The sequence below is a fragment of the Chrysochloris asiatica genome, unplaced genomic scaffold (genome assembly GCF_000296735.1).
Source record: "Chrysochloris asiatica unplaced genomic scaffold, ChrAsi1.0 scaffold00016, whole genome shotgun sequence".
In the NCBI taxonomy this organism is placed as follows: domain Eukaryota; kingdom Metazoa; phylum Chordata; class Mammalia; order Afrosoricida; family Chrysochloridae; genus Chrysochloris; species Chrysochloris asiatica.
Genome location: NW_006408534.1, coordinates 17,218,640 through 17,230,665, shown reverse-complemented (window position 1 = coordinate 17,230,665; position 12,026 = coordinate 17,218,640). Strand labels below are relative to the sequence as shown.

General features: G+C 39.9%; 1 protein-coding gene across 1 annotated transcript in view; it reads right to left on the bottom strand.

Annotated features, from left to right (window-relative positions):
• Positions 1-4,884: 4,884 nt before the first annotated feature.
• Positions 4,885-12,026, bottom strand: part of LOC102837382 (pre-mRNA branch site protein p14-like) — a 16,472-nt gene continuing 9,330 nt past the window's right edge. Inside the window, exons 2-4 of the mRNA XM_006835242.1 lie at positions 11,508-11,626; positions 5,307-5,445; positions 4,885-5,143 (exon numbers count right to left, since the gene is read on the bottom strand). Of these exons, the coding sequence (XP_006835305.1) occupies positions 5,054-5,143; positions 5,307-5,445; positions 11,508-11,626 (348 nt within the window). The 3' untranslated portion in view covers positions 4,885-5,053. The remainder of the gene's footprint in view (positions 5,144-5,306; positions 5,446-11,507; positions 11,627-12,026) is intronic.

Here is a 12,026-nt window from a genome sequence, read left to right as displayed (position 1 = left end):
TCTACCGTCCTCCACGCCCTCTGGATCTAGGTTCCCTCTTGAAAGCTTGTAAGCCAGTCATTTCTTGCCTTTGTAGGGCACCCCACCCCATTTTGGGTAGCCAATGTCCAAATTGCCCATCCCTGTCTATTCTGTGTATGGAGGGGGTGGGAATGATATTCGCTGTAACGATGTGTTCCCTCTTTTGAGCTACTGCATCCATAGGTGTAGGTCAAGTTCATCAAATCCTATCAGATTACTCTTTTTCCTTTTCTTTCTTTTTCTAGTTGAGCTCTGATCATCCAGCCAGATCAAGTGGGTATTATCTGCAAGTGTGGGTGTTCTTGTGCATATGCCCTTACTTATCAGCTGGATGCTTCACTTTCCACTCCAGTCCTCTGTGGCTATGTCACTGACTCTAGGCCCAGGAGTCCCCAGATCTTGCCACACTGCTGGCCAACCAGGTCTTCACCCAGGTTCACAGTTGTCTATTGAGTGTTATAGGACTTAACCTGCAGCTTCATTGCTTTTTTTCCCTCACTTCCCGTTATCGGTGACCAACGTGCTCACCAATCAGAGCGCAGGTCTGCTCTTGTATTCCCATTGTTTTAGTCTTGGAAGGGGGTTTGCCCTGAGGGGACCCAACCACTTGCCTTGATGTCTCCTGGGAGAGCAACTTGCTTGTTCTTGTAGTAGTCAGTCAGACTGCCATTATTGTTTTGTATTTTTCCTGGCAGTCTTTCTTTCAAGAAGTATCTTCTGTTCTTCTAGCTGCTACAGGCTGGTCTCTTGTCCTTTCAAGTGGAGATTTCCCACCTCAGAAGATCTGGATGGGGTTCAGGATTCTACTTATGGTCTTATGTAATGCAGAGGCGCCACAGGAAGCCTCCTTCACTGGGCATGTTGTAAGCCCATTTTAGGTATTCCAATCAGTTGTAGGCAGAAGATGGACTTAATAGCTTTCCATGGTGATATTTCTGGCTATTTCTTTCTCTCTCCCTCAAGTGTCTACTTTATAATGGTATGCCAGGGAAACCAAGATTCAAAAGGCAGCCAAGTTTTCCTTGCATTATATTATAAAATAGACACTGGAGGGGGAGAGAAAGGAATAGTCAGAAACATCACCATAGAAAGCTTGTAAGTTTGTCCTCTGCCTATAACTGATTGGAATACCTAAAATGGGGCTACAACGTGCCCAGTGAAGGAGGCTTCCTGTGGAGCCTCTACATTACATAAGATTATAGGTGGAAGCCTAAACCACATCCCAAATCTTCAGAGATGGGAAATTTCCACTTGAAAGGATGAGCAAACCAGCCTGGAGCAGCTAGAAGAACAGAAGATACTTCTTGAAATAAACACCTCCAGGAAAAATACAAAACAATAGAGGCAGACCGACTTTTACTACAAGAACAAGCAAGTTGCTTGCCCAGGAAATATCAAGGCAAGTGTTCGGGTCCTCTTAGTGCAAACCCCCTTCCAAGACTAAGACTCAATGGAAATACATGCTCTGATTGGTGACCACGCTCGTCACCCATAAGGGGAAGTGTGGGAAAAACAGCAATGAAGCGGCGAGATAAGCTCTACAATGTTCAATAGACTCCTGTGAATCCAGGTGGAGACCTAGTCAGCCAGCAGTGTGGCAAGACCTGGGGACTCTTGGGTCCAGAGTCAGTGACACAGCCAGAGCAGACTAGAGAGTGAAGCGTCCAGCTGATAAGAAGAAAGGGCATATGCATAAGAACATCCACACATGTAGATAATACCCACTTGACCTGGCTTCAATGATTGGATGATCAGAGCTCAACTAGAAGAAAGTAGAGGAAAAAAAGCGTAATCTGATACAATTTGATGAACTTGACCTACACCTCTGGATGCAGCAGCTCAAAAGAGGAAACAAATCCTTACTGCAAGAATCATTCCCACCCCCTCCACACACAGAATACACAGGGAATGGGCAACTTGGACACTGCCTACCCAAAATGGGGGGTGGGGGTGGGGTGGCTACAAAGGCAAGAAGTGATTGGCTTATAAGCTTTCAAGAGGGAACCTAGATCCAGAGGGCATGGAGGAAGGTAAAATCTCCAGTGAGTAGTATTCAATCTGCCTAGGCAGGGCTTATGAAATGCAGATAGGTCTCTTATGATACAATAGTGAATAATTGTTATCAGGACTGACTGTGAGGGTTGGAAATGTAAAGGTAGACGTTTTATAGCAAGGAGGGGAGTGATTAACTTTTCAGTCCAGGAGCGGAGGTCCCTAGGATCATCAATGGAGAAGAGTGGAGAGCAGGACCCTACCCAGAGAAGCAGTGATGCCTGAGATGGAGGCAGAGACAATGACGTGAAGAGATGGAGCAGCTGGGGACTTAAGATCCAGAGAGGGAGAGGGGCTGTGTGTTGACAACCGGGAGCAGGCAGGCTTGCAGGGTATACCCTTTGGCTGGTTGATGATGCATAGAGGGGATTGTAACCGTGGCAATGAAACGATATACGATAGAATGAATGTAAAACTAATGTTCTCCCATGTAAACGATCACATAATTCACAATAAAACATTTATGAAAAAAAAACCACACCAAAAAAACAGAAGACAGCCAAGTACCAAGTATTTTAACATTATTTCCCCCCTTTTCCCCATTCTAACCGTGTCTCAATCCTTGTATCCCAGAGCTGTTGTTCCAAGGTTGTACATACATCATTTACCTCTGTTCCATTTAGCCCACGCAAACCTGCCTAATTGTTCTCCCATCTGCTTTGTTCTTCCATTCCCCTCTCCCTTCTTGTGTATTGCCCCCCTCTCTTCCCAGGCAGTGTTTTTTCTGTTGTGCATAAGGTTGCTGAGTTGAGGCCAACTCAAAATGGCATCTAAAAACTTTAGGTCATAAAACTCAGCTAACAGACACATGAATCCAAATGATAGACCAGCCATTTCAGTAGAAAGAATTACCACTAGTTACTAATCTAAAACTATTTGAGAAAGAGTCCTGTAGAATAAGCATTGGACTGCTACGACAAGATTGGAGTCTCAAATCCACCAGATGCTCTTTGGAATAAGCATCTTATTCATTCAACCCTATATAGAGTTGCTATGAGTCGAAATCGACTGATGCACTTAACATTAGCAGCAAACCAGGCTGCCACTTAGACAAATTGCAATATTTAGCATGTTTAATTTGTTTTCTCCTATGAAACCTTTCAATTCTTTTTACATTTGTAAATACCTAAATACACGTATCATAAAAACTAGTAAGGCATTCATAACTTTCACACACAAATTACAGCTGTGGCCCCTTTTCTCTTGTGCCCATACTTCCAAGAAAAGTGTTTGTTTTCCTAAAAATGTCCCTTAAATGCTTTCAAAATGCACTCTGAAACTGCTGTGTAAAACCTTCACTTGAAAACATAATGAAATATTTAAGAAAAGAAAAAGCTCGTAGTAAATAATTATTTCATTTATAATAGGTTTTGAGGAGACAGTACAAAAAGTACAAAATACCCTATTTTCCAAATAATAGATTTCAAAGCTAAATGTGTTTAAAGTAGACTAGAAGCTCTTTGTCCATATAAATGATTCAATGCGTGGACCCTTAGAAAACAGATTTTGGGTTATAGTTGCATACACAACAAATAGCCCATGTTTTTCCATTTGGCACATGCCTGAACTATAAAAGTAGTTATTTCCATCTAAATTGCCAGCTATGACAACAACCATATTCCCATACCATGGAAGCCCATGATATAAGAGAGCATTAAGTTTTATGACAAAGATATCCTAGGACTAAGGTCTAAAACATAAACAGATGCTTAGTAACCAAAGATGCTTAATAACTAAAGGGAAAAGCTATAGTCTTAGATAATGTACCAACACAACCACCTGAACAGCTTCCTCCCAAATGTCTTAACTATGTGCTGTCATCTGCCTGTCCACTTCTAGACTAGACCTTTGTTATCAAAGATAAAAACAGTTGCCATCAAGTTGATTCCTACTCAAGGCAACCCTGGGTGTGTTAGAGAACTGTGCTCCACAGGGCTTTCACTGGCTGATTTAACAGGTCTTCCTTCTATGGTTTCTCAAAGTGGACTTCAATTTCCAACCATCAGTTCATAGCTGATTGCTAACCATTTGTACTATCCAGAAACTCCATTCTAAGGACAACCAGAGTTGATTTCAACTCATATTGACCTGACAAAGTGCCCCAGAGGGTTTTCAAGGCTAGCATAGTGATTACAAATTGGGCTGCTAATCTTACGGTCAGCAGTTCGAAACTACCAGCTGTTCTGTGGGAGAAAGATAAGGCTTTCTGTTCTCATTGATTTACAGCCTTGGAAACCCTATGCAGGGTGGCTATGAGTCGGAATCGACTCCACAGCACAGAGCAACAAAGCAACAAATCTTTATAGAAGCAGAGTCACATCTATTTCTCGTGATATGGCCGGTGGGTTCGAATCACCCATCTTTCAGTTAGCAGCCAAGATCTCCACCACCAGGGCTCCTATTCTTAAGGACAAGGGTTCCCATACTCACAAAGGTATTCTGTTAACTGGAAAATAAGTATTGAGAGGATGAACAGTAGTTAAAAACAGTTGCTGTCACAGCAGCTATATTAATTACATAAGCAGCTATGTAAGCATCTTATTCATTCAACCACCATGAGGAGCTTTGGTTTTCTTATCTGCAAAATGAAGCTACTTTACCTATTGCATTGAATTCCTATTTTATTAATAGACAAACAATAATATAACAAATTACCTGGATGACTTAGCACTGGACAGACACGGAAGGCACAGAGTCCCCGCTCTCCACTCTCGGAGTCTCTAGTACAGCTACCACTGGACAATTCTTGATATAGTTCAATTGCTTTCCCCTTTGGTAGCAAGCAAGAGTAAACAATGACATGTTTATAATAAAAGCTACAAGTTTATTAACAACAAATTCTAGCAGTATCCAAGTTTTAAGCAGGTCATTTTGCATCTCAAATACAAAATCACAATGTTTATTATTAATTAATAATAAAAAAAAAGCAGTGGTGTGATTCATGGGTTTTAGTCCAAAATGAAAACACAGAAAACAGTGCTTATTTTGGTGGATCAGTGTTGATTCCATATTTCTCCTTCAGAAGCTTCAACTGTTCCTCCTTCTTCTTTGTGTCCATCTTTTGAAATGCCTGAAATGGTAAGCACCAAAGTTGACATTCAGTGATCTACAGCCAAAAGAATGGTCCTATTAGCACTAGTTGTGTTGGTTATGAGGTGGGGAGACAAACAGTGCAGTTCTACACTAATTCTTAAATGGGCTTACCATGTGACAAGGACCTTGGCTATACTTACCCTGTTGGCATTGTAGTACAAAACCACAAGGTATCTGTTACAAACATTGAATCCTGATAGGTGATCGCATGCATTCTTGGCATCAAAGATGTCTTCATACACTACATATGCTGTGCCTCTAGTTTCAGGTGTATTCCCCCTGCAGGATTAAACAACACTTTGGGTTGGAAACCTTACAGGCAGAAAATAGACAAATCATTAAAAAAAAAGTTGACAGTACAGTTCATAATTTGATGATGTTGTAAATCAATACTACCTGTACTCCTGTACTAAAGAGTGATGGCTTCTATTAGTTGGCAATGTTTAGAATGTTTTCTTACTGTACATTCATTTTTATCATCTGTGAACTAGTCCCTTGTTTCTGAAGATACTAATTTTCTACCTCACTCTAATTCAATTACAGTTTTAGGTCTTTTTTTTTTTTTTTTTTAAGGTTTTTATTGTGGATTGAGTGAAAGTTTACAGGGCAGATCATCAGTTTTATGTTCAACAAATCATACACCTTGTTTCATTACAATGGTTATAATCCCCTCCATGTACCATTAGTTAACAGTATTTCTCTCTATCCACTTTAGCTTTTAAAAAAAAAAAAAGAAAAAAGAAAAAACCACTCAGGCATATATAATAATTTATATCTCAAAAGGACACATTCTACAAATCTGCCTCCTAGCCACCAACTCTTAGTCTCTATCTTCCCATCAGTTTTAATTCTTAAAGACAAAACACTCAGCTTATCTTTATGGCCAAAAAAGGATGTCCTTCAATGCAGAAAGCAGTTTCTTATACTTTTCTTGAAAACTTCGGTGCCTTTTTTTATCAAATGTAAAGTAGTCAGCCCCCTTCTTTCATAATTCATTTTGATACAATCTGCAGCCTCACACAATGCACACCCCTGTTTGGCTTGGGGAAAGAGCTACTACGTAGGAGTAGAAGTGTGATTTGCAGGTGGAGATCTGAGAGCCCAAGCAAAAAGCTGAGTGAAGGCTGGAAGTAGGAGCTGGACCTTACTCACAGATATGTAGGTGTTGCTTGCCACCTGTTTTCCTCACCTCACCTGTGTTGGAAGAAGTGCAGCCAGAGTGCTCCTTGGAGGTCATGATGGCCAAACTTCATCTCTCATACTTTGGACATATTGTCAGAAAGGACCAGTCACTGGAGAAGGATATCATGTTTGGTAGGGTGGAGGGTCAGAGGAAAAGAGGAAGACCCCCAGTAAGATGGATTGGTAAAGTGGCAGCATCAATGGGCTCAAGCGTAGCAACGATAGTGAGGTTGGCCCAGGATGGGGCAGTGTTTCGTTCTGCTGTGCATAAGGCCACTATGAGTTGGTACCAACTTGATGGTGCCTAACAACAACAATCAGCTCCCTTTGGGGAGTGAAGGGGTGACAAAGTATGAGGAACAACAAGAGCACTAAATGTCAGGCAGAATGGCTAAGTGCTTACTAGAAGAGGCATTAGGCAGAGGTCCCATTTAGTTCTGGTGTGATAAGGACGGATCCCTTGCCTCCATCTATGTTCCACTACCCAGTGCAACAGTGGAATAAGGGTTATGACCGACTCTCTACAGGACTGTCTGCCACAGTTCCTGCACAGGGTTGAGAGAGGGAAATAAGAAGGGGGGGCGGGGAAGGGAGACAACCCCCTAGGGTCGTTCTAGTATAAAACACTAGTTTGGGCCTTGGTCATAAATTGTGCTTCCTATAAAATGAATGGTTTAGGGACAGGATACAGGGGATGGTCGGAGGGTGCCAGTATCAATGACTGTTTACTAAGTCCGACTGCATAGACATGATGGAGAGAATAGTTTTTATTCTCTATCATCTTTAAAACTTTTGACTTTTAATCATTTTCAAGAATGGTATGAAAGTTGGAAACTACTTGAAAGAAAAAAAAATTGCCTCAAAGATTTCCTCAAATACTTGACCTTATCTTTGCTTTGAAAAACAAAACAAGACTGTACGTTTTTAATGACAAATATGGTTGTATACTTCATTGAATTGCCACAGTATCATGCATACAGCGAATGTTAATAAACATTTGAAAGGTGAAGATCTTTCAGTAAGTTCTCTTACATATCCTTTCTCCAGGAATCCAAAGCAACAAAACTATTCCTTCCCCTTAAATTTTCTTACAAAGTAGATTAGGGATTGGCAGCAATCCATTTACAGACTCTCCATCTCTCATGTCCCAGTCCCTAATTACAAGCATCTTAAAAAACTAAATGCACGGTCAGGAGCTCAAGACCCTGTGGGCCCAAGCGTTGCAGACCGTCCAAACCATAGGCTCTGAGGATCAGACTTTGGTCACCTAGCAGACATAGCAAACTGGCCCTCATCTGATTATTCAGTATGCTTGCTAGTAATCTCATACATGAGCCCTGGATATCCACAGAGAAATGTAAAAACCTTCCCTAGAAGCCGAGATGGTAAAATCTAAAAAGGCAAAGTTCCACCCCACCTCCCACCCCCCCAAAAAAAGCTAAAGAGGATAGAGAGAAACACTGTTAACTGGTGGTATATGGAGGGGATTATAATCAATGTAATGAAACAAGTTATATGAATGGTTGAAGGTGAAACTGATGATGCGCCCTATAAACTTTCACTCAATCCACAATAAAAACCTTAAATTAAAAAAAAAAAAAGAAAGAAAACTACCTGAAAAAAAACAAAAACCTAAAAGCATGTACTTGGTACCTACTTTGCATTAGGCAATGAGCCAACATTATTTTCTTGATTGGTGGCAAAATCTTACCAATAGGAATAAGAAAATCTAATCATCTAATGTAAACCTTTCGCGGTCTCAAGTTTTTTCACACTTGAAACAGTGACATCAGGACCTACCTACATGTGATTTCAGTAATTAAAAGAGGTAACAAGTATGAAAGGGCTTTACAAAGTGCAAAGTACTAAGCATCTGCTACTATGTCAGATGACAAACCAGTTTAACTGGACCAACTCCTTTTAGCAGGAAAAATCACCTTCAGTCCTAGGTAAACTGGGAATACTGGTCATCTTAGTTTGAGGTGCTCAGTATGTGATAAAGTTCTGCATCTACGGAACAGAAAAACATATTTCTCAACCAGTAATTCAGACCCAACTTCCTGCACTCCTTTCTTTTTTTAACTTATCCATCAGATTTCCTTCTAGAAGCTTATCTTTCAAGCAGGAAAAGACATTGCAGATATGAGATGAGCTGGGTGAAAGACATTCCACACAGAGGATCTAGCAAGTTCTAAGGTCCCAAGCAACTCAGCACTCTTCTAAAGTTTTGCCTTGGCTTTCATAAATATGCTCCAATTCACAGAAGTAATCATCTTTTACTTGAATACTATCAATGAAATTATCTTCATAATTTCATCAAAACCATGTAACCAATTTCTATTTATATACCTGTTCACATCTGTTGCCACTGAGTTGACTTATTCAGTGACACTATACAACAGAGCCGCACTGCTCCATAGGGTTTCTAAGGCTGTAATCTTTATGGAAGCAGACTGTCACATCTTTCTCCACATGGGTTCAAACAACCAACTTTTCAGTTAGCAGCTGAGCACGAAACACTGTGCACCAGAGCTCCTTATTTTTTGTGTAATATTCAATTATTTATATCCAGTGGGTGGGTACCTACTAGGTTTCAGGCACACTTGCTGACCACAGAAAGCTAAAAGAATAAACTGACCAGCCCTGGAGCAGTTCATAGGCTGGCCAGAGACACAGGTGAATACACAGACATAGAAGGTAATATGAGCACAGAGTCCTGGTGTGGTGCTGTAGGATCAGCACTGGACTGCTAACCACAATGTTGGTGGTTCAAACCCACCAGTCGCTCCTCAGAAACCCTACACAGGATCGCCGAGTCGAAACCAACTTGACAGTACTTCAGCAACATGAAAGCAGAGATAAAGGATGGTTAAAACATGCTGAGAAGGAAGTATCTGACAACAAAATACTATTAGTACAATTCTTTATAAAACAAGTAGATAAGAAAGATTGCATTTATATATGGTTGGAGTCCAGATGGATTTAATATTTAATATTTAAAGAGTAAGTGCTCTTTAGCATATGAAGCCAGGTCTTACAAGCAGTTCCTTTATCATTTATGTATTTATTTTTATCATTTATTTTATTATTTTTATTTTATCATTATTTATCATGCTGCTTACATGCTAGAAACTAAAAGACACCATCTGTCAGATTATTTTACATATGATGAAACTAAAAACAAAAAGAGCTAGGCAATTTGTTTAGGGTCTCATGAGTAGTAACAGGGCCTGAATTACAACCTTATCTCTTGATCCCTAAGTCAGGGGACCTTGTATACCATTCTTTGTATGTCTACAGATTATTCAACAGTCCATGTTTCCCCTGAGCAATATAATTCTTCTGTGGAGAAAGTTCCAAGTTTTTATCAGACGCTCAAAGGTCCCTCTAAATAGAATAGGTGGTCTATGCCGTGTTATAATATTTTCATCTCCACCTAAGCACCTATGATGATATATTTTCAGCTCTTGGTTTACTTTCTGGAAAGACAGTGATCAATCTCAAAACAGAGTCTTGAAGATTCCATTAGCTAATTTTCTGAAGTAGATCACCAGTCTTTTCTTCCTAGTCAGCGTTAGTCTGGAAGCACTCCTGAAAGCAGTCTGGCATCATAGTAACATACAAATCTCTAATGACAGGTTGGTGTTGGCTGCACTTGAGTTAAACTTACCAGGAATGAAATCCAGGTCTCTGTAATTAAAGTCTTAAAACTACCTCCTAAAACAAACTGCCAGTTAACTTGACTGACTCATGGCAACTCATGTGTGTCAGAGCAGAGCTGTGTTCACCAGGGCTTTTGATGGATGATTTTTGGGAAACGAATCACCAGGCCTTTCTTCTGAGATGCCTCTGGGAAGGCACAAACTTCAAATCTTTTGATTAACAGCTGACTGCATTAAGTCTTTGCACTACCCATAGTGTCCTTATTAACTAATCAGTACAAGAAGGCTTCAAAAGTTCATGGAACATAAGGCTGCCCCTGCCTCAACACTCCAGGAATAAAAAAAAAAAAAAAGTTCATGGAACAATGGAATGAAGATAATGGAAATTTCCCACCAACTTTAAAAAAAAAACCTTGTATGTATATATAATAAATGTTAGTTCCTTCCTTCTCAACCATTTTCCTCAAAGCATTCATTACCATGCCCTTCTTTATTCTTGATTCTCACTAAGGTGGATCATTATGAGGGGGATTCAAAAAGTTTGTGAAATTACATTATCTTTTTTTTGCTTCAACAAACAGAAATTTATTCCCTCGCAGTGTAAGTGGGTAGAAGTCCAAATTCAGAGTGCCAGCTCTAGGGGAAGGCTTTCTTTCTTTGAGATCTGGGGAAAGTTGTTTGTCTTCTTTCAGCATCTGTAGGCTCAGCATTCCTTGGAGATCTCCATGTGTCTTGGCATCAATTTTCCCCTGGGTCTAGAATTTCCTCAGTGCAGGGAACCCAGGTCCAAAGTATGCACTTCATTTCTGGCTCTTCTTTCTTGGTGGCAGTGGGTTCCTCAAAGCCATTTTTCCAAGAACTTTTTTTTTTTTTTTTTTTAAACTTTTTACTGTTAACTGAATAAAAGTTTACAGCATAGATCATCAGTTTTACATTTCAAATAGTCATACATTTCGTTTCACCTCAATGACTATAATCCCTTCAATACATCACCCATCCTACTTCATATCCCTGTTTCCTGTTTCCATTCTTCCTTCTTTCCCAACCTTTCTGAATTGTGTCCATAGGTAAGTGCAGCCCTTTTGATATCAAATGGTTGACCATTCTATGGTGTGCGTACCACAGTAGTGTTGCTGTCTCCTCTATGAACCTATCGATTGCCTGGTTGAAAATGGAGTCACGGGGGTGAGTTCAATTGTAGATGCAAAGGGTGACCAAGGACCAGTAATCCTGCTTGTGTTTTGTTTTGTTTTTTTAAATGATTTTGAATTTTGTTCCAAATTTTCTCCCATTCCCTATGAACCTGTTAAAGCTCCTTCATATACTTTGTTGAACTCACTAGTTTTTTTCTAACTACAAACAGAAAATATCATCTTCCTGCTTCTAGTCTGTTAAGTCTCTGGGCACTTCACATCTTCACAACGTAGCCCTGCTTTTAGCTGTAATTTTGAGACCTTTTTATTAAAATTATATTTTAAAAATATCAGTAACACTTACACTCTGATTTGACGAATAGGTCCGTATTTTCCAAATATATCATACATTTCTTCAGCTGTGATTTTATATGGCAAATTTCTTATATATAAAATCCGATTTACTTCAGGCGGAAGACGAATCTAAAATGAGAAATATGCATTGTCACTATAACCAGGGGCAGGAGTGGTAAAAAAAAAAATACACAATAGTAAAATGCCAAGAATTATTATCTGTTGTAAATGGTATGCTCTTTTGGAAAAGGTGCTTCCAAAACAGACTACTAGTAGGAACTAAGAAGGGTCTGCTATAAAACCAGTGTTTCGCTGCTATTCATAGTTTTCAGTGACGAGCGATTTGGAAGTAGTTCATCGCTCTTTCTTCCTAGTCTATTGTTATCTGGAAGCTCATCTGAAACCTGTCCATAATGGGTGACCCTGCTGGTTAAAAATATCGAACAGAGCATGGGAACACTGAATGTTTTAAAATTGGGAAAGGTGTGCAACAAGGTTGTATTCTTTCACCATACTTATTCAACCTGTA